Source organism: Carlito syrichta, unplaced genomic scaffold, assembly GCF_000164805.1.
Source record: "Carlito syrichta isolate Samal-C Ts95f unplaced genomic scaffold, Tarsius_syrichta-2.0.1 Scaffold80509, whole genome shotgun sequence".
In the NCBI taxonomy this organism is placed as follows: domain Eukaryota; kingdom Metazoa; phylum Chordata; class Mammalia; order Primates; family Tarsiidae; genus Carlito; species Carlito syrichta.
Genome location: NW_007024605.1, coordinates 103,411 through 125,691, shown reverse-complemented (window position 1 = coordinate 125,691; position 22,281 = coordinate 103,411). Strand labels below are relative to the sequence as shown.

The 22,281-nt window shown below is 39.7% G+C and overlaps 1 protein-coding gene, 1 non-coding gene and 1 pseudogene across 4 annotated transcripts in view; all 3 read left to right on the top strand.

The window, feature by feature from the left end:
* The window catches only part of KYAT3 (kynurenine aminotransferase 3), a 67,093-nt gene extending 45,984 nt beyond the window's left edge, over positions 1 to 21,109 (top strand). For 2 of the 3 annotated variants that reach the window (XM_008055051.1, XM_008055058.2), the window contains exons 9-14: positions 583 to 659; positions 1,753 to 1,842; positions 6,574 to 6,760; positions 13,030 to 13,103; positions 13,350 to 13,436; positions 20,654 to 21,109. In XM_008055051.1, the coding sequence (XP_008053242.1) occupies positions 583 to 659; positions 1,753 to 1,842; positions 6,574 to 6,760; positions 13,030 to 13,103; positions 13,350 to 13,436; positions 20,654 to 20,716 (578 nt within the window). In that variant the 3' untranslated portion in view covers positions 20,717 to 21,109. The remainder of the gene's footprint in view (positions 1 to 582; positions 660 to 1,752; positions 1,843 to 6,573; positions 6,761 to 13,029; positions 13,104 to 13,349; positions 13,437 to 20,653) is intronic. The other variant, XM_008055063.1, reaches the window with a different exon arrangement.
* On the top strand, positions 15,317 to 15,387 carry TRNAG-GCC. Its single transcript has one exon. It is a non-coding gene; the product is annotated as a tRNA-Gly (tRNA).
* On the top strand, positions 16,142 to 16,789 carry LOC103257315 (annotated as a pseudogene).
* Positions 21,110 to 22,281: the final 1,172 nt, after the last annotated feature.

Here is a 22,281-nt window from a genome sequence, read left to right as displayed (position 1 = left end):
CTAATGGTAGTCAATATCTGTCTGGGGATGGGGAGACACCCTTATTAACAAGGGTGCCTGAACGATGCACATTTGTATACCTAACCCTTAACTGTACCCCACAATTTTATAATAAAAAATATGTTTAATAATAAAAAAAGAAATAACTAGACTGACTACAATGTAATACATTTATTTTCATTGAACTTATATATCTTTGTTATGTGTTTATTTATTTTTGAGTTAGGGGTCTCACTCTGAAGCCCAGGCTGGAGTGCAATGGCATTATCACAACTCACCACAGCCTTGACCTCCTGCGCTTAGACAATCTCCCTCCTCAGCCTCCTAAGTAGTTGGAATTATAGGCACACGCTACCATGCCCAACTAATTTTTGGGCTTTTTTTGTAGAGACAAGGTCTTGCTGTGTTGCATAGGCTTGTCTAGAATTCCTGGGCTCAAGCGATCCTCCTGCCTCAGTCCTGGCCTTCCAAAGGGTTGGGATTACAGGCATGAGTCATTGCGCCCGGCTGTTATGTGTTTAGATTATACTGAATGTACATTGAAAAGCAGTTACTTAAGCTTTTTTTTTTTTTTTCTTTCAGCCACTTTTCCAGGTATGTGGGAGAGAACAGTAACAATAGGAAGTGCTGGAAAGACTTTCAGTGTAACTGGCTGGAAGGTAAGATGAGTAAGAACTTAATTGTGTAAAAGTGGGCACATAATTCATTTTTTTATAGTATTTTTTGTTTTAAATGCATACATATTGAGACTACACATGTTCTTATACCTAATGACTTTTTGCTTATTTATTGGATTATTCAGCTGTCATGTTGAGCTTTATATTTTTGAGACCTAAAAATAAGAAAAATCAAGTAATTTTTCATTTTATAACTGATCAACTAATGACACTTTTTTCTTTGCAAAGAATGTTTAGAAAGCTGCACATTAACATAAAATGAGAAAAATAATAATAGCTAATATTTTGATACTACATGCCTGACTCGTAATGTTTTACAATAACAATTTAACCAGTTGAAACCCAATTCTCTTCCAGCCTCACCTCTCCAGGGAGCATGAGGCCTGCAGAATCAAGTCTGTGTTTTTTTTTTTTTGAGTTGGAGTCTCACTCTGTCACCCAGACTGGAGTGCAGCCTCGACCTGCTGGGCTCCAGCGATCCTTCCGCCTCAGCTTTCCAAGTAGCTGGAACTACAGGCGCACACTATCACGACTGGATAATTTTTTGATTTATTGTAGAGATGAGGTCTCGCCAAGTTGCCCAAGGGGGTCTCAAACCTGCGGGCTCAGGCAATCCACTCACCTCGGCCTCCCAAAGCGCTGGGATTGCAGGCTGAGCCACCGAGCCCGGCCAAGTCTGTGTGTTTTAATATTGGAAGAGTTCCGTAGGCCCTCATTCTGAGTTACTTTTATCTGTAGTTCAAACAAGCTTTGTTACCAGTTTTTAGTCCTTCAGAAGATTAGAAATAGCAAATAAGAAGATTGGAAAGACTAATAATGATTGATTGCAAACTCTGTTCACCTAATGAAGGCAGAACTTAGTGATGAAAGCAGGTCTTAGTGATTCCAACTGAAAACTTTTCCATCAAAAGAATAGCATTGAAATGATTCAAAGTACTTATACTGCACTACATTCATAGTAGAACATTTTGAAATTGTGTATATTTAACACTTTCATTCAGTTTAACTACTCTCAGATGTGGCAGATCCAATCAGATTATTTTTTGAAATCTGCTGTTATCGTTTTCTTTCCCAGCTTGGCTGGTCCATTGGTCCTAATCATTTGATCAAGCATTTACAGACAGTTCAACAAAACACCGTTTATACTTGTGCAACTCCTTTACAGGTAGGTGTGATAGTAACTTCTCTTTATGTCCTTTTTGGGCAGTGTTTTCTAACTTAATTTGGGATTTTTAGAAGCAGACACATATTCGTTTTTAGCAAGAACAGTTTGTTTTGGTTTGGTTTTTAATTTTTATTGTTAATTTTTTTTTTTCTTGAAATGGTCTTACTGTGTTGCCCAAGCTGGTTTTGAACTCCTGGACTCAAGTGGTCCTCCCACCTCAGCCTCCCAAAGAGCTGGGATTACAGACGTGAGCCACCGTGCTCAGCCTGCAGTTTTTTTGTTTTGTTTTGGTTTGGGGAGTTTTATTTATTTGTTTTTATTTTTATTTTTTGAGTTGGAGTCTCCACTCTGTTACCCAGGCTGGAGTGCAGTGGCATGCTCTGGCCACCGCAGCCTCAACCTGCTGAGCTCAGGAGATCCTTCTGCCTCAGCCTTCCAAGTAGCTGGAACCACAGGCACTTGCCACCATGCCCGGCTAATTTTTTTTTTTTTTTGGATTTATTGTAGAGATGAGATCTTACCAAGTTGCCCGGGCTGGTCTCGAACCGTGAGCTCAGGCAATCCTCTCACCTTGGCCTCCCAAAGTGCTGGGATTATAGGCATGAGCCACCACTCCCAGCCTTGGGGTTTTTTTTTTTTTAATACATCAAGTTTTAGCTTTGAACTGTCATACATTGCTAGCAGGAGTACAGAGTGCTGCGGAATCAGCAGAGGCAGCACAAAGCAAAATTACAGATGTCATTGCCCTATGAAACAGCAATCCATCTTCTGAGAATTTATGCTAAGGCTATTATCTGCACATGTAAGAAGTTATGTATGTACATGGCTATTCATTGCAGATGATTAGAGATGGTTTGTTATTCATCTACAGATAGTTGGTTAAATAAACCATGATCTAGCCAAACATGGAAAAGTTGTGTGACTGAATTCACTTCAAATTGCTGCTGTAACAGATTACCATAAACTTAGTGACTTAAAGCAACACAAATGTATTATTTTACAGTTCTGCAGATCTGAAGTCTGAAATGGGTCTTAAAAGGGCTAAAATCAAGGTGTCATCGTTGCTGTGCTCCTTCTGGAGGCTCTAGGGGAGAATCTGTTCCTTGCCTTTTCCAGCTTCTAAAGGTCGCCTGCATTCCTTGGCTCAAGGTTCCATCACACCAGCCTCTGCTTTCGTAATACATCTTCTGTGACTGTAACTCTCCTACCTCCCTCTTTCCCTTAGAAGGACCATTGAGGTAACATTAGGCCCATTGGATAATCTTCTCATCTCAAGACCCTTACATTTAGGTCATATCTGCGAAGTTCTTTTACCATGCAAGGTAACAAACATATTTACAGGTTCTAAGACATGGACATCTTTGGGGGCCGTTATTCTGTCTACCACAATGACTGTTTAAAAGAAAAGAAAAGAAAAAGAATGAGGAAACTCTATCATTACTGATATAGAAATATTTCCAGAATATATTATAAAATTAAAAAAGCAACACAGAGTATGTATGTTTATGCTATGTTTTGTATAATAAAGGGGGGAAGCTGCTTGTATTTTCTTTAAGGATCTCTGGAAGGGTCCATAAGAAACTAGTAAAAGTAGCTATTTATAAGGTAAAAAGAGTATGTGAAATAAATAGAAACACAAAACTGGTTTCATTTTTTATTTTTATTTTGTTATAGAGACAAGGTCTTGCTGTGTTGCCCAAGCTGGTCTTGAACTTCTGGGCTCAAGCAATCCTCTTGCCTCAGCCTCCCAAAGTGCTAGGATTACAGACATGAGTCACAATGCCCAGCTGAGAAACTCTTGCACTTAGACCACCTGCATGGCATATGAATGATTGCAGCAAGGATTTGGACACCTATAGGGAGTGAGAAAAATACTTTTCCTCCTCTACACAGAGGGTCAGCTTTCATTTCCACTGTGTTCTCTGAAGTAACAGGGAAAGACTGACTACTTCATTACTTCTCTGGTTATTTTTCTTTTTGTTTTTGATGACCAAGTTCATTTGCACAGTTTATTTTTTTAAAAAAACAACAGCTCTAAGTTAGAAAGACAGATGTTTTCTTTATTGTAAGGACAACAGTTACAAAACAAAAGTTACAAATATGATATTGGGTTTTTTTTTTTTAATATAATAAACACCTGGCATTTGTGAGTAAACTCAAGAATTCACAAGATATAAAAATCTGTACTGGAGATAGGAACCTCTTCACCTCAGTACCTTGGAGCAGTTGTTAGAAACTGGCCATGACTTTTGGGATTTTGAGAGGCCCTGGGTCTATCACTTGGGAATGTCAGGGGTACACTGTCATATAATTAGCATAGAGTTAGAATGAACAGGAATCCATCTACTCATTAGTATTCTAATTATCCTATCATTCTTACAGTATGTAAGAGTGGGGAAAAGGCTGAAATAGAAAGACATGGATGGAGTGGGATGAAGAAGCATTGGGCCTAGGGGGAATACTAAGTACCTAGGAGAAGTGAGGAAGAAGCAGAACTCTATCTTTTCTCTACTGTGTGTCACCTGACCTGCATGCCACTCCCCCTCCTCCCCCTGTTTGAGAGAGGACCCCCAGTGGTCACTCCTGGCCTCCCTAAAAACTCACCAAGGACAGAAGATACAAAAACCACCAACAGATAAGGGTGAGAGCAGGAGGCTGGATGGGAAACAGAGAGAGGAGGAGTGCAGAGGATTCCACAAGAAAATGAACATTTTCTCTGAGGACCCAAAAGACAGACATACCTGTGTGAATTAACACAGCAAACCACTCTGTTGTGGTGTGGTACAGGGACAAGGACAAAGTGAAGGCTACCGAGAAGAGGCAAGTTCTGGCTACAGAGGGCAGAGGGGCAGAGGCAGGAGAGAGAGGCGAGCAGGCACCTGGCCCATCTCAGGACCCTCTCAGAGGGACTCGGACACTGGGAGGAGTGAGGGCTGGCATGCAAGCTTCCATAGGCTGCGGGTGTGGACACTGGCTCAGGGAGGGAGCCTGGCCATCTCTCCCATGGGGCATCTGTGAAGCACAGTGTGGACAGAGAGCAAGGTCATAGCTAGAAATTCAACATCTTTTGGGGGGAACAATTTAACCCACATGTGGGTTGAGTTGTAAGAGTTATTTACATATTCTAAATATAAGTACCTTATCAAATATATGACTTGCAAATATTTCTTCCTATTCTATGAAATGTCTTTTTACTTACTTGATGGTATATATTTAATATGTACCACTACATATTATATATACAGAGAGTATCAAAACATATATATACTTTTTTTAACTATTAAAATTATGATATTATATACCGATACCAAAGATGAATACAAGATACATTTGACTTCTATAATTACAAGAGGTGCACACTGTTCGGTAGATTTCTGTGGCAAGCATGTTAACTATTCCAACACCACAGCAAAAGAAGCAGTACTTGTTGCTGTGTGAGGCCTCTCGGATCTTCCCTTGTGCACATCACACACAGGACCATGTGGCTCAAACTTATCAGTAATGTGTGCAGTTGTTAGGCATGTTGGAGATTCTCTTGCATACTCACACCTCATGTCATTGTACTCATGTCATTGCACTTCCACAATGTTCTTGAATTTCAAACCACTTCAAAATAGTCGTGTTCCTCAAATGACAACCTTACTTCCACCATTTTCTTTTACTGTCCTGCCTGTCATATGGTGATGCTAGCATTCATTTGATTAACACTATCTTTTGAGCAAATGTCATACTACACATTGCTACCGTAATGTAATTCAACTTTGAAAAGTAATATATAGATAACGTCTCTTAAAATGTGTATATCTTTTTTGGCACCCCCAGGATGTGTGTGTGTCTGTGTGTGTGTGTGTGTGTAATATGTATATATGTTATATATTACTCTTTTTTGCAGTAGCTTTAGGGGGTACAAATAGTTTTTGGTTACATAGATGCACTGGATAGTGCCAAAGAAGTCTAGGCTTTAAGTGTGCCCACCACCCCCACCAGTGTACACTGTACCCGATAGGTGATGTTTCAGCCCTCTCACTTTTGAATCTCCAGTGTCCTTTATGCCATTCTCTATGTCTTTGCAGATCCTTAGTTTAGCTCCTACTCATAAGTGAGAACATGTGGTGTTTGATTGGCTGTTCTTGCATTAGTTCACTCAGGATAATGTTCTCCAATTTCATTCATGTTGCTGCAAAAGACATTATTTCATTCTTTTTTATGGCTGAATAGTATTCCATGGTGTGTGTGTGTGTGTGTGTGTGTGTGTGTGTGTGTGTGTGTGTGTGTATCTCACATTTTTATTATCCACTGATCAGTTGATGGGCATTTAGGTTGATTCCACATCTTTGCAATTGTGAATTGTGCTGCAGTAAATATCTGAATGTGTTTTTTTTTGTGTAACAGCTGGTCATTTTTCTTAGATTCAGCAAGTCGTTCTACCTCAGTAGAAAATATCTCAATGTCTTTTTGTTTTCAAATAAGCCATCTTTATATGATACCTCTTTTTCAATTTGGATTTTCATGACTCATCTTTAGTTCTTCACATTAATCATTTAGGTGTAACTGATTCCTCCATTAATCTATAGAATTTAATACAGGTTCACAGGAATTCAACAGTAATTTCCTGAGTGACCTTTTTGCCAATAATCTTACTCAGATAATCTTTATTTATTATATCAATAAACTAAGCAATAAATAACATTGCAGTATTTCCTTTCCACATTTTTCAATTATAACATACAGGAAGCCTTGGCTCAAGCTTTCTGGATTGACATCAAGCGCATGGATGACCCAGAGTGTTACTTTAATTCTTTGCCAAAAGAGTTAGAAGTAAAAAGAGATCGGATGGTACATTTACTTGAAAGTGTTGGCCTAAAACCCATAGTTCCTGATGGGGGATACTTCATCATCGCTGATGTGTCTTTGCTAGGTTTGTAAAGGCCTTTGTTCTTTCAAATATGTGGAAACTAATGTGTGAAATTATAGCAGAATTATGGAGAAAAGATCGGTGTCAAAGCCACAATAGCATTTTATCTATGGAAAGGGATAGATTTTTACAATGTCATTGTTTTCTAAAATTATCTTTACTTTTAGGTCTTTTATTTGAAATATGACTATTATTCAGTGGTTATAGAGTCAGTGTTGTTCTAGAATATCTATTAAACATAGAATTTGTTATTATCCTATTTTGGTGTGTAATTTAAAATGCAGGTATATGAAATAATATATATACTGATGTTCATTTCAGTAAAATTTTATTTTCCTTCTCACTTAACCAAAACACACTAGTTTGTTAGAAAAACAGACATTTTGAAGCCATCAAGAAATACAGTATTTGCCACTTTAGAATATACTGAAATGAAATAAACAAGGAGAATAACATTTATTGAGGGTCTGCTGTGTGCCAAGCAGTCAAACACCCTTTTGAAGAAAGCACTAGCTCCATTTTTGCAGATAAGAAGATCTGAAGAGTTTTAAATAACTTGCCTGAAGTCATACAACTAGATTCTAAATAGTCCTGTCTCCAAAGAGCATGGTCTTCATATTACCTAAGCAATTATATGCCATACAAATCTGAAGTTAGAAGCATAATCGTGTTTTATATATAACTTACTTTTCTTATACAAAACTTAATAAACTTTAAAGACTAATTTATTCTGACAGAAATTACAGCCATTCTAAAGATTGCTTTAAATGTTTAAAGTTTTTGTTTATGGTTTTGTTTTGTTTTTGAGTTAGAATCTCACTGTCACTGGAGTGCAATGGCATATTCACGGCCACCTTAGCCTTGACCTGCTGGGCTCAGGTGATCCTTCCATCTCAGCCTTCCAAGTAACTGAAACTACTGGCACGAGCCACCACACCCGGCTGATTTTTTATTTATTGTAGAGATGGGGGTCTCACCAAGTTGCCCAGGCTGGCCTCAAACCCATAGGCTCAGGCAATCCTCTCACGTACACCTCCCAAAGAACTGGGATTATAGGTGTGGTGGTTCACGCCTATATTTTATTAGAGTAAATTTTATTAGAGTAAGTTTACATGCCAGTAAACTTGAAAAACTGAAGTTTGGAATTTTTAATTAATTAATTGATTGATTAATTTTTTGAGTCAAGATCTCACTCTGTCACCCAAGCTGGAGTATAGTGGCATGCTCACGGCCACTATAACTTCTACTTGCTGGGCTCAGGTGATTCTTCTGCCTCAGTCTCCCAAGTTGCCCAGAAAATGTTTTAATTTGTTGTAGAGATGAGCAACATGTCTTGCTATGTTGCATAGGCCGGTGTCAAGCTCCTGGGCTCGAGCACTTCTGCCTCAGCCTTCCAAAGTACTGGGTTTATAGGTATGAGCCACCATACCCAGCCTGAAGTTTTTTATTTAGACAAAATTTTATAAAGTTAGAAAGAATAAAAGAAATTTTCAATTTTAAAAACTGTTTAAAAAAACACAAAAAACTTTAGGCCAGGTATGGCGGTTCACACCTGTAATCCCATCACTTTCGGAGGCAGAAGCAAGAGGATTGCCTGAGCCCAGGGCTTCAAGACCAGCCTGTGCAATTTGGTGAGACTTTGTCTCTACGATTAAAAAAAAAAACAAAAACTTTAGGCCAGGCGTGGTGGCTTAGCCTGTAATCCCAGCACTTTGGGAAGCTGAGGTAAGAGGCTTGCTTGAGCCCCCCAGGGGTTCAAGACCAGCCTGGGCAACTTGGTGAGACCTCGTCTGTACAATAAATCACAAAAACTAGCCATGTGTGGTGGCTTGTGTCTGTAGTTCCAGCTACTTGGAAGGCTGAGGAGGAACAATTGCCTAAGCCCATTAAGTCAAGACTGTGGAGGCCGTGAGTGTGCCATTGCACTCCAGTCTGCATAACAACGAGTGAGACTCCAACTCAACAACAAAAAAATTAGCTGGGTACAGTGGTGCACACCTGTAGTTCTAACTACTTAGAAGGTTGAGGCAGAAGTATCACCTGAGCCTAGCAGATTGAGGCTGCGGTGGCTGTGACTGCACCACTGCACTTCAACTTGAGCAACAGAAGTGAGACTTCAACCCCCCCACCAAAAAAAATTTCATATACTCTACATAGGAATTATGTTGTAATACTTCATTATCATCTTAACAGATTTCAGGGATATAAAGTATTATGATTTACTCATGATTTGGCCTTAATATTCCTCTGTCTCTGGGAAGTAGTTATAAACTCTAGCCCTGCCCGTTGGAACTCTGGGGGAGGTTGTCCAGATATTTACAGTATCCTTTCATGGGCTGCTTCTTTATCTTGACAGACGGCCTAATACCTAAATGTCTAGCAGACACCTTTGTGGCTCTTGTCTGACCTGTATTTTCATCAAGTTAGCCACTCTCGAGGAGAACCCTGATGGAGAGGAGAGGTTCAGGTGTGCCAGTCATGTGCGACATAAGGGAGGCAACAAACCTCCCAGGACCAATTGGAAGTAGGGAGTGGTCCAGGATGCCCACACTCAGCCAGTGGGTGAAGAATGAGAGCTAGGAGCCTGTGGGCCAAAGCCTTTATTGGGGTTCAGGGCATTGTCCAAGCAGATTTCCCACAGAGACTTCTAATTGGTGAGTTTAGAGCAAGCAGGTACGAGCTCCATGGAGTCACTCGGACATAGCTGGGCAGTCCATGAGAAGTGTGGAGCCAGTGGCCGAGTCAAGTAGGTTATATCTAGCTGTTCCATAGGGAGATACTCACCAAGAGGTGGGTGTAAAAGGCAGATATCTGGACTGACCATACTGAGAAACTGTCAGGAGGAAGAGAAGTGGAAATTGTGTCAAGGGTGATTAAGCCCTGCTTCTGGCATGAGAAAAGTCCAGCTTATGTTCAAAACAGATGCCGAGGCAACATACTTTTATAAGCATTCACATGTGAGGTTTGGCTCAAACTGAAGCCGACTTCTTTTTCCTTTCACGTTGAGAGAAGATGCTGTGGCAAGCAGAGGTTCTTGCATTCCTATTACCAGAGAGTTGTCGAGTTGTATTTGGCATTCTCCCATTCTTTTCTCTCTTTTTTTTTTTTATTTGGAATCTCACTCCATCGCCCAGGCTGGAGTACAGTGGCATACTCACAGCCACCACAGCCTCAACCTGCTGGGCTCAGGCGATCTTTCTGCCTCAGCCTTCCAAGTAGCTGGAACTACAGGCACGGGCCACCACGCCCACCTCATTTTTTCATTTATTGTAGAGTTGAGGTCTCGCCAAGTTGCCCAGGCCGGTCTCGAACTCGTGCACTCAGGCAATCCTCACACCTCAGCCTCCCAAAGTGCTGGGATTATAGGCATGAGCCATCATGCCCATTCTTATATAAAACCCTTTAAGGTAGTCTGTACTCTGAGGTTTAGAAAACATTTTTTCTTTAGTGGGTCTGAATGTGCAACTCATTTCATAAAATGATAAAAAGAAATAGCACAGATGTCATCACTTATATTTCTGCCTTTGAGTCAGAACTCCACAAGGTTTTCCACATGAACTATTTTGTTTAAGAAAAAATAGTTTTTATTTGTGTTTCCAAAAATAATTTGAGCCTACTCATATTAAAAGCCTTCTATTAAATAATACATAAATATAAATAATCATGTATCAAAAATTGGTGACACATAAGAAGGAGAAGATGAAAATATTCCAGTCACCGAGGTTCATATAGTATTGTAACTAGCATTAACTAGAAACTAGACTTCCTAGCAGCAAAGGCAAATAGAAAACTGGAATCAGTTACATCATTCTTCAGTCAAAGGAAGCGTAACAGCTTTTTTTTTTTTTTTTGAGTTGGATTCTCACTCTGTCACCCAGACTGGAGTGCAGTGGCCACTCCCGGCCACCACAGCCTCGACCTGCTGGGCTTCCGATCCTTCCGCCTCAGCCTTCCGAGTAGCCGGAATTACAGGCACGCGCTACCACGCCCGGCTGATTTTTTGATTTATTGTAGAGATGAGGTCTCGCTGCCCAGGCGGGTCTCGAACCCGCAGTCTCAGGCAATCTACTCACCTCAGCCTCCTAAAGGCGCGGGATTACAGGCTGAGCCAAAATCACTCCTCTCACTGAGCTACCTTTGTACCTTGAAAACACTACTAGTACTGTCACCTGGGATTTTACATAATTTACAATTAGACTCTATCTTTTTTAAGCTTTTTTTTTTTTAGGGCCAAACCTGAAGTAAACACTAATACACACATATACATTGAAATAGTAATTTAATTTCCTCATCTGTAAAGAGGATTTAACTACCTCTTAGAAAGGTAGTAACAACAAACTGAGAGGATGATAGAACATGCTTTGCAGCAAATAGTACGTACTCAGTAAATGGTAGTATATTATTAGCATTATTATGTGGAAATTTTATATTCTCCTTAAAGCATAGGGGAGAATAGAAGCAAAAATTATCAGGAAAAAAGGTATTAGGACTTTGTTTTTAAAATACAGGTGGCCGGGCGTGGTGGCTCAAGTCTGTAATCCCAGCCCTTTGGGAGGCTGAGTCGAGAGGATTGCCTGAGTTCAGGGGTTCGAGACCAGCCTAGGCAACTTGGTGAGACCTCATCTCTACAATAAACCCCAAAATAAGCCAAGTGTGGTAGCACGCGCCTGTAGTTCCAGCTACTTGGAAGGCTGAGGTGGAAGGATTGCCTGAGTTCAGCAGGTCCAGGCTGCAGTAGCCGTGAGCGTGCCACTGCACTCCAGCTTTGATGATAGAGTGAGACTCCATCTCAAAAAAAATTTAAAATACAGGTAAAACTTTCTTCAGTATCAAAGATTTTACATAGTTAATTTGAAAAGAACCACTAGTGTATCATGAATCAAAAAGTAAGATATCTGCCTTGATTTGTTTTGAGCAATAAATTGTAAAATGTTGTTGATTGCAAGAACCATCAACATGAGTTTCTAGCTAGGCATGTTGGCTCATGCCTGTAATCTCAGCACTTTGGGAGGTTGAGGTGAGAGGATCACCTGAGCCCACAGGTTTGAGACCAGCCAGGACAACATTGTGAGACCTTATCTCTGCAATAAATCAAAAAATTAGCTGCAATAAATCAAAAAACACGCCTGTATTTCCAGCTACTGGGAAGGCTGAGGTGGAGGGGTCGCCTGAGCCCAGCAGGTCGAGGCTGCAGTAGATATAAGTGTGTCATTGCGTTCCAGCCTGGGCAACAGAGTGAGAATCTGACTCAAAAAAACAAAACAAAAAACCATGAGTTGCTTTGGAGCATTCAAAAAGATCCAAAAGAAAAAGTCAATAAAGTTGAAACAATTATGAAATGTGGATAATTAATTTAAAATAGCATAACATATGGAAGCTAGAGATTTAAAACATAAGACTAGCATTTGGAAGATCAAAATAGACATCCTGTATTTAAATATGAATAATATTAATTTATTTGTTTAACAAATAAGTTTTTTATTACTTACATGCTAGAACTGACCTAGGACCTGGGGACACAATAGGTTACAAAACAAAACTCTACCTTTGTGGAACTTGCAATCTAATGAATGGCTATTTGGAGATATAATTATTACTGATGGATACTCTATACATTTAGGGTTTTTATTGTTTTGTTTTGTTTTTTTTTGAGTCAGAGTCTCACTTTGTCACCAAGGCTGGAGTGCAGTGGCATGCTCACGGTCACCACAGCTCAGGCAATCTTTCCACCTCAGCCTTTCAAGTAGCTGGAACCACAGACATGTGCCACCATGCCCAACTAATTTTTTTTTTTTTAATTGTAGAGATGAGGACTCGCCATGTTGCTCAGCTGGTCTTGAACCTGTGAGCTCAGGCAGTCCTCTTGCCTCAGCCTCCCAAAATGCTGGGATTACAGGCATAAGCCACCACGCCCAGCTAGTTGTTATTTTTAAATAACGATCCCAGAGTTTTATGTCTAGATGGAAAGGGAACACTTTCCTTCCCCTTCTCAGTATTCTCTTCCTGTGCTAGAGCTGCATGTACAAGCATGACCGACCAGATGTATGTGTGAGTACTACCTTAGAATATTAGTAAAGTTCCTCTGTGAATTCCTCACTTCCCAACCCACAGTACAATATAAGACTCCAGCATATTCTGTGAATATCTCCTGAGAAAATTCCAAATCAAACTAACTTGAATCAGGAGAAATTTTGAATCTTGATAGACTTAAGTAAAATAGATGTTGCCTCAGATATAATTCATAGGTTGCCAAATGTTCATTGTTGTTTTAGATGCAGACGTCTCTGATATGAAGAACAATGAGCCTTATGACTATAAATTTGTAAAATGGATGACTAAAAATAAGGTAATGTTTACTGCCTTTTGCAATATTGTTATTTTGTAGTTAATTTATGAGGGAAACCTGGCACACTTTGAACAACATTAAATGTAGCTTTGTCACAGGATATTCCACTCGTGGCTTTTAAAAGCATTTTTCCTTTTGGAAATTGTTGTGACTATTTAAAGATATCTGTTTGTTTCTTATGTATGTAATCTCAAAAATAATATCTAAAGTAAAAGTAGTTTTTCTATTATACCTTTTATTTTTCAGAAACTATCAGCCATCCCTGTTTCGGCATTCTGTAACTCAGAGACTAAATCACAGTTTGAGAAGTTTGTGCGATTTTGCTTCATTAAAGTAAGTTTCCCGTTCTACTGAAAAACACATTTATAATATCTTCATTTTGATTTATAAAGCACCACTTTTTTTTCTATTGTAAAAATTATATGCTCATATGCAGTTGTTAAATTTTGACTTGCTACTGTGAAATTAGCTGCCAACCAGAACAAATCTCATTTCTCTAGAAGGGAACAACATAATACATACTCTTTACTGTGTAGTGTTACAATGTCCAGCATATACTACAAAATTAGTAGGCATGTGAAACACAAGAAAATGTGGTCCATAATAAAGAAAAAAAGTAGTTAATAGAAGTAGATTTAAAGCCAACCTAGATGTAGAAATTATCAGAAAGGGACTTTATGTATGTATGTATGTATTTTGAGTTGGAGTCTCTGTTGCCCAGGCTGTAGTACAGTGGCATGCTCACGACCACCGCAACTTTGACCTGCTGGGCTCAGGTGATCCTTCTGCCTCAGCCTTTCAAGTAGTTGGAATTGCAGGCACATGTCACCATGCCCGGCTAATTTTGTTGTAGAAATGAGGTCTTACCAAGTTGCTCAGGCTGGTCTCAAACCTGTGGACTCAGGCAATCCTCTCACCTTGGCCTCCCAAAGTACTGGGATAATAGGCATGAGCCACCGCACTCAGTCCCAGACAAGGACTTTAAAGCAAATATTATAAGTATGTTCAAGACATTAAAGGAAAATATGGTCATAATGAGCAAGCAGAGGGGTTAGAACTATAAAAAAAGAATGGAAATACAAGAACTTAAAAGTATAATTATCTGATATGAAATATTTATGGGGTTTAACAGAAGATTAAAGATATCAGAACAAAGAGGTTTACTTGAATACAGATTCATAGAAATTACATAATCTGAAAAAGAGAATAAAAAAATGAACAGAGCCTTAGATCTATGAGATTATCAAGTGATAATATATATGTCATTGGATTTCCAAAATAATCTGACAGAGAAAAATAGTTTAAGGAAAAATGCTACAATTTTTAACATGCGATAAAAAGCAACCAGAGATCTAAAAATATCAGTGAAATACATCGGGATAGGCACATCATAATCAAACTGCTGAAAACCAAATTTGAAGATAAGATCTTAAAAGCAATCAGAGAAAAACTGCACACGGCATGGGAACAAAGATACAAATATTAACTAACTTCTTATCAGAAACAATAGAGACCAAATTACAATTAAATAACAGCACTAAAATAAAAATAAAAAATTCCAACCCAGAATGGTATATACAGAAAAATATCTTCTAGAAGGAAAAATAAAGTAGACATTCCTGACAAATGAAAGCTGAAAGAATTCATCACTGCCAGGCATAGTGGCTCACGCCTATAATCCCAGCAGTTTGGAAGGCTGAGGTGAGAGGATTGCCTAATCCCAGGGGTTCTAGACCAGCCTGAGCAACTTGGCAAAACCTCATCTCTATAATAAATAAAAAAACTAGTGGGGTGTGGTGGCTCATGCCTGTAGTCCCAGCTAGTGGGAAAGCTAAGGCAGAAGGATCGCCTGAGCCCAGCAGGTCAAGGCTGCGGTGGCCATGAGCATGCCACTGTACTCCAGCCTGGGTGACAGAGTGAGACTCCAACTCTAAAGAAAAAAAAAAGAACCTATACTTTTAAAAATTCTAGGTATGAACATCCAATGTAATACTATAAGAAAATGACTGATGGTACTGGGAAACTATGGGGGGGAGGGGGATGGGATTAACAGTAGCAAATACCTGTCTGGGGATGGGAAAACACCTCTTATCAACAGGGTGCCTGAATGAAACGTAATTGTACACCTAACCCTTAACTGTACCCCACAAAACCATAATAAAAAATATTGATTAATAAAAAATAAAAATAAAAAAATAAAAATTCTAGGTAGTGCATGGGTGGTTCAGTGGTAGAATTCTCGCCTGCCACGTGGGAGGCCTTGGTTCGATTCCTGGCCCATGCAGCTCGTCATCACCTTTTAGCCGGGCTCGGTGGCTCAGCCTATAATCCCACCACTGCACTCCAGTCTGGGTGACAGAGTGAGACTCCAACTCAAAAAATAAAAAAAACAAAAAAATAAAAAATTCTAGATGTATCACTGCTGTTTTTAAGATGTTATTGCTACTGAAAACACTCTTACTAAGATCAACATACTCTACCAACTCACTCATCTGTAAATATAGACAAAATAATGTAAACATTGTTTTCAATTTTGAGAGACTTTTAGATAAATTATGAAAGACTAGAATATAAATGTTCACCACTTAACAATGATTGAAATTTTAAAGAAAGACCAAGGCCATTAATATTCTCATTTTACAATAGATTGAGAAATAGAGGTATATTACTCTGTAAGACCTACAGTTTTAAAATACTAAACACAGCCCTCTCTATTCTCTTCCTGGAAATTATTCAAAAACCACTAGGAGCATGGAAAACAAATTCACAACTTCCCCAATGTTTGAGGAAGGGTTGCCAAATACAGTGAAGGTGGTGGTAGAGGGAAGACACTTAGAAAAAAATCCTGCTTCTGCATCTTCAAATTATAGACAAAGCCAACAGGTAGCATACTCATTATCAAGAGCAATAGGAAAAGTGGATGCACTGGCAGTGGAAACTTCTTTAGACCCATTTGGCATCATGAAAGAAACAGGAGAGAAATGTACAGTCATGTCCCCTAGAAATTATGTGAGGTTCCACCATCTTTCTGTGCCGCCATCATGGTGCACATGAATGTCCTGGCTGATGCTCTCAAGAGCACCAACAATACCGAAAAGAGAGGCAAATGCCAGATTCTTATCAAGCTGTGCTCCAAAGTCATCGTCCAGTTTCTAACTGTGATGATGAAGCATGGTTACACTGGCAAATTTGAAATCTTTGATGATCACAGAGCTGGAAAAATTGTTGTGAACCTCACAGGTAGGTTAAACAAGTGTGGCGTGATCAGCCCCAGATTTGATGTGCAACTCAAAGATCGAGAAAAATGGCAGAATAATCTACCTCCATCCCACCAGTTTGGTTTCATTGTACTGACAACCTCAGTTGGCATCGTGGACCATGAAGAAGCAAAATGGAAGCACACAGCAGGGAAAATCCTGGGATTCTTTTTCTAGGGATGTAATGCGTATGTACAAATAAAATGCCTCAGTGGAGAAAAAAAAATTCTGTGAGTTAGGGTGGAAAGGAGATTCTCATGGGGGTATAGATTTCTCATTTGCTTCTGTCACTATTGCTAAGGGCTATGTTGAGGCAATATAGAAGAGATATATTAAATTGGGAGTAGCCAGTTTAGTTATTTGGGAAGAAATAAAATCTAAAAGAACTCCCCCTCACTGACTCCTACATCAATTTTGTTAAACTTTACTTTGAGCCAAGGAGAATTTCTGCTTTTTTTTTTTAGTGCTGCCCTGGCTCTTCCCTTTTACAAATCTGCAGATACCTCTTCAAATCACAGATAAAGCCAGCAGATAGCATATTTATTACCCAGAACAATAGAAACAGTATATGCTGGCAGTGGAGCTTACAAAGAATTCGATCAAAAATGACTCATAATCAGAGGAACCAGCTGTGAATTTATATAAAGACACAAAAGGAAAGAGAAAGGTACAAGGAAAAAACACGTGTCAGACGAAGACTATTCATCAGGAAAATGTTACTGTAGAGCAAATAAAATAGTGATATTTCGCATTTAAAACCTTTAAAACAAGAGATTAAAGCAGAAATTTTAAAAGTTAAGATAACGTAAGAAGATAAAATGGGAGCTTTCAGAAGGAATTGAAAAGAAAAAATAAAGCTACTGGAAATTATGGTGACTTTGGAAACACCACAGAGGATACTACTTCAGTAAGTACATTAAGGATTGAGAAAAGTAAGCAAAAGAAATGGAAAGGAACAAAGAATTTTAACACGGAGATATTGAACTTGAAAGATAAGTCCTTTAGGTATCTAGACAATGAAATCAAGGCCTTCGTGGGGGCCAGGACAGGAGGATCAGTGTGGGCTCAGTCTCCTTCACTTTAACATTCAACATTGGAAGATAGTGTAGCACTAACTGGAAGTCCTAAGGGAAAGTCAACACACCTAACTCTACCTCTTGGAAAGGCTGAAAATCAAAGGATGGCAAAAACATGCTAAGAAAATGGAAACTGAAAGAAAACAGTTTGAATTCAGAACAAAATAAAAGTAGTAACAAGGCAAAAAGAACACACTATAATGTTGTGGATAAAATCCTCAGTAGCTGTCAAACTGATGAAAGGATGCTCAACCTCACTCATCATAAGAGATAAGAAAATTAGAACAGCAATGAAACTGTATTCTGTCATATTGGAAATAACTAAAACAACTAAAAATTCATAGAACACTCTCATGCATTAAGAGTTGGAGAATAGTTTATAAGATCTCCATGGTGGTTAATTTGAAAATTTCCTTCCAATTGTAAATTTCCATACCCTTTAACCCCAACAATTCTACTTCTGATTTTTTCCCCTGTATATTTACTTGCACATTTTGAAAGACTTGTGTTCAAAGATTTTCACTGAAGCATCATTTGTAATGGCAAAATCATTTGTAACAGCAAAATTCTTCACCAGTGGGGACTGCTTTAATAAATGATACATTGATATCAGTAAAAGAATGAAACAGCTTTCCTTGTAGTGATCTAGCATAAGCCAAAAGCAAGAGGCAGAACAGTTTGTGTGGAATGCTAGCATTTGCATGGAAAGGAAAATACAGGTAGGTAAGTAGGTAGATGATAGATAGGCAGTTCTTTAGATAGATAGATGGTAGATAGGCAGATAGATGATTGTTAGGTAGATACATACATACTTACTTAGACGGTTGATGCTTATAAATGCCGAGGATATAGCTGGAAGAATACCTAATGAAATTCCAGTGTTATCTCTAGGGAGGAAAACTGAGTGGCTGAGGAAGGTAGGTAGGAGCTTGACTTACTTTTAAGATTTTTTTTAGAAGCTCTCGACATAAAACCTTCAAGAACTTTTTTTCTGAACCTCACAAATAAGGACTTTCTCCTCCTAAACCAGAATATAACCCTCAAAATAATGAAGCTAACATTGATATATTATTCCACCTAATCCTCAGATCCAATTCAAATGTCACTCATTGCACCAATTATGTCCTTTCTATTACAACGACAATTTTCAAAATAATAACAAATTCAGGCCAGAATGATGTCAGTCAGCCCAGGCCAGAATTATGCATTACATCTAGTCATCATGCCTCCTTCAAACTGGAATGGCTTCTCAGTTTTCTTTGACGTGCATGATCTTGATGCTTTTGAAAATTACCAGCCAATTATTTTGAAGGAAGTCCCTCAATTTAAGTTTGACTTTTTCTCATGATTAGATTCAGGTTATGACCTTTGGCAGGAAACCACAGAAGTGACACTCAATTTTTTTCACTGCATCAGGTGGTACCTGATCTCAATTTTTCCTATTGCTGGTGATATAAGCCTTAGTCACTTGGCTAAGGTGGTGTTTGCCAGTATGGGATCAGTCTCTTCTGTCAATGCCATTGCTCCCCTAACCTCCTGGTTCCTGAGTAGATACCCTCTACCCCGCTGAGGCTCTGACATTTTGTACCAGGCTACTGCCACTGTGTCCTCACCCCACCTGGGCTTCATTGCCCCATGCCTACCTACCCTGTCACCCTCCTACGGAGGTACCCTCCTGGGTCTCCAACACCCCACACCAGCCCGACACTGTCATCCCTGAACAGAACCCCTTCTTGCCCTCTTGGGCTTTGACACACATGTCAGATGCTTGCCTGACCCCATCCAGGCTCCAGCACCCTATATGGGGCCACCCTACCGTACAGGAGATTCACTTGCCCCACTTGGATGCTGACACCCTGTCATGCTGCCCACGATGGCCATCCTACTCACTCCACTCTTGCTGCCACGTCCTGCACTAGGCTTGCCAAGATTCTGTCCCTCTCTCCCTCACGTGGACACCTACTTTGCTCAGCCCCACCTTTTCAGGCCAAATGATTCTGCTAGACAGGTAAGAGAAAGAAAAAGTAGAGAAATAAAAGAACAGGAGATGGGTTTTCACTGGTTACCCAGCATAGTTTTATACTGTATGTATATATTACCTGTACAAACACATAAATGGATTATCTTTCCATAATTTAACTATGAAACTGTTTTTGTTACTGTTATTGTTTGTTTTGGTTTGTTTTTTTTATTTATTTATTTTTTTTTGAGTTGGAGTCTCACTCTGTCACCCAGACTGGAGTGCAGTGGCCGCTCCCGGCCACCGCAGCCTCGACCCGCTGGGCTCCGGCGATCCTTCCACCTCAGCTTTCCAAGTAGCCGGAATTACAGGCATGCGCTACCAAGCCCGGCTGATTTTTTTATTTATTGTAGAGCTGAGGTCTCGCTGCCCAGACGGGTCTCGAACCTGCAGGCTCAGGCAATCCACTCACCCAAAGGTACGGGATTACAGGCTGAGCCACCGAGCCCGGCTAGGTTTGATTTTTTTTGAGTCGAAGTCTCACTCTGTCACCCAGGCTGGAGTGCAGTGGTAGGCTCACAGTCACTGCAGCCTCGACCTACTGGGCTCAGGCAGTCCTTCTGCCTCAGCCTTCCAAGTAGCTAGAACTACAGGCATGCGCCACCATGCCCGGCTAATTTTTTATTTATTTTAGAAACGAGGTCTCACCATGTTGCCCAGGCTGTCCTTGAACCCATGGGCTCAGGCAATCCTCTTACCTCCACCTCCCAAAGGGATTACAGGCGTGAGCTACTGCACCCTGCTTCACTAAGAAACTTTGAGAGGAGGAGCAGAGTAGTGTGAATAAACCAAATTTTCCTTGTTCTGAGCCAAATACAAGTATAGTGGTTAATGAGTGAAGTTCATAAATAAGGAAACAGAAGCATAAGCATATTATTTAGATTTTGGTGGTGGCCATTGGAACCCAACCAAAAATCACCATAAAAGTTTATCTTGGAGGATGGAGGGATTAATAGGAAGGGGTGAGGCAGACAACTATTATTTTTCAATATAAGCTCTTCTGTATTCTTTGACTTGTTTCTGTTATAATGAATTTGATTTAACTGTTTTTCTTTTTTGGGTTCATTTTATTTTGAAAAATGTTCTTCGCCTGATATTAGATGTTCACTTAGTGCTGTTAGGGTTGTTATATTTAAATCTTTGCTTCATCTTGAATTTATGTTGATATGTAATGATGATTATTTCCTCGATTTACAGAAAGACAGCACATTGGATGCTGCTGAAGAAATCATCAAGGCTTGGCATGAGCAGAAGTCTTAATATGTGCGGAATGGGATGTGTTTCTACCAGATGACCTAGTATGGAGTTGTTACTTAGTACTGCCACCTGCTGGATATTGAAACACAAATACTTAAATACAAATGGAATTTAAAGATAAAGATGTTTTTTCCAAAGAAAAGTTAACTCTACTCCTAGAAATATTAAGGATATCTGATTTTTTTTCAGTTGGAATGTATTAAAACACCTCCCACTATCATTTTATGAGAGTCAGTGTAGCATAGTGGGTACGGACTGTGAGATACTTGGCCTCTCTGGGCTTGTTTCCTCATTACAAAGGGAATAAAAATAGCAGCTGCTTCATATGAAGGTTGTTTGTGAGGATTACATGAACTAATGTAAAGCCTGGCAAACAGTAAACTCTCACTCACATTAGCCAGTGTCACTTCTCCGCCACTGTGTAAAAACCCCTAACCAATTCCACCCTTCTACCCTATATTTGCTTTGTCTACCCACCTGTAGTTCCCTCCCCTTCACTTACCCATGGCCTTGAACTTTGCTTCATATCCCAAGTACTACCATCATTCAAGTGGCTTCAAGGTCCATGTTGATAACCTAGGCGTTCCATACCTTTACCTCCTCACCTCTGGTTTTGCTCACCTCCACTCCACTTCAGCCACCCACTTCCTTGGTCACTCCCTGAGGTTTTCATCATTTCACCTTTAATATAATAAATTCGTCATCTCACACTGTAACCACCTATTCTTCCAGCTCCTGCTTGCTCTCTTGTGTGTATTCTGTCTGTCTCTCTCTTCCTCCCACCTTCTCCCTCTCTCTCTCTCCCCTTCTCTCTCCCTATCTCTCTCTTCTCCTCAGCTCCTCTCAAAACAGCACTTCTTTAAATTAGGCACAATTTTAAACCCACTACAAGGTCTGACAGTTAAGTTCACAAACTTGCCACCATGCGATTATGTTGGCAGCACTATACAAACAACTCAGTAAGGTTTCATAATCTTGGTATTATCTGTGTCTCACAGCTGTGTTCGTGTTGACATGTGGTGGTGTCCTGCTTAGTAGTGTCCATTATTGTTGTTGCATGTTTTTGTATGCTGTCATGAGAATGCCAGAGCTTGAATTAGAGCAATGAACAAGTATTAAATTTCTTGTTAAACTTGGTAGTAGTGGAAGTGAAATTAGAGACATGTTAGTCCAAGTTTATGGGGATAATGCCATGAAGAAAATGGTAGTGTACAAATGGATTCAATGTTTTTCTTTTTCTTTCTTTTTTTTTTTTGAGTTGGAGTCTCACTCCATGGCCCAGGCTGGAGTGCAGTGGCACACTCACAGCCACCCCAGTGTCGACCTGCTGGGCTCTGGCGATCCTTCCCCCTCAGCCTTCCAAGTAACTGGAACTACAGGAGTGCACTACTACGCCTAGCTAATTTTTTATTTTTATTGTAGAGAGGCGGTCTCACCAAATTGCCCAGGCTGTTCTCAAACCCATGGGCTCAGGCAATCCCTTCACCTTGGCCTCCCAAAGTACTGGGATTACAGGTTGAGCCACTGAGCCTGGCCTAAATGTTTTTCTTTTTTTTTTTTTTTTTTTT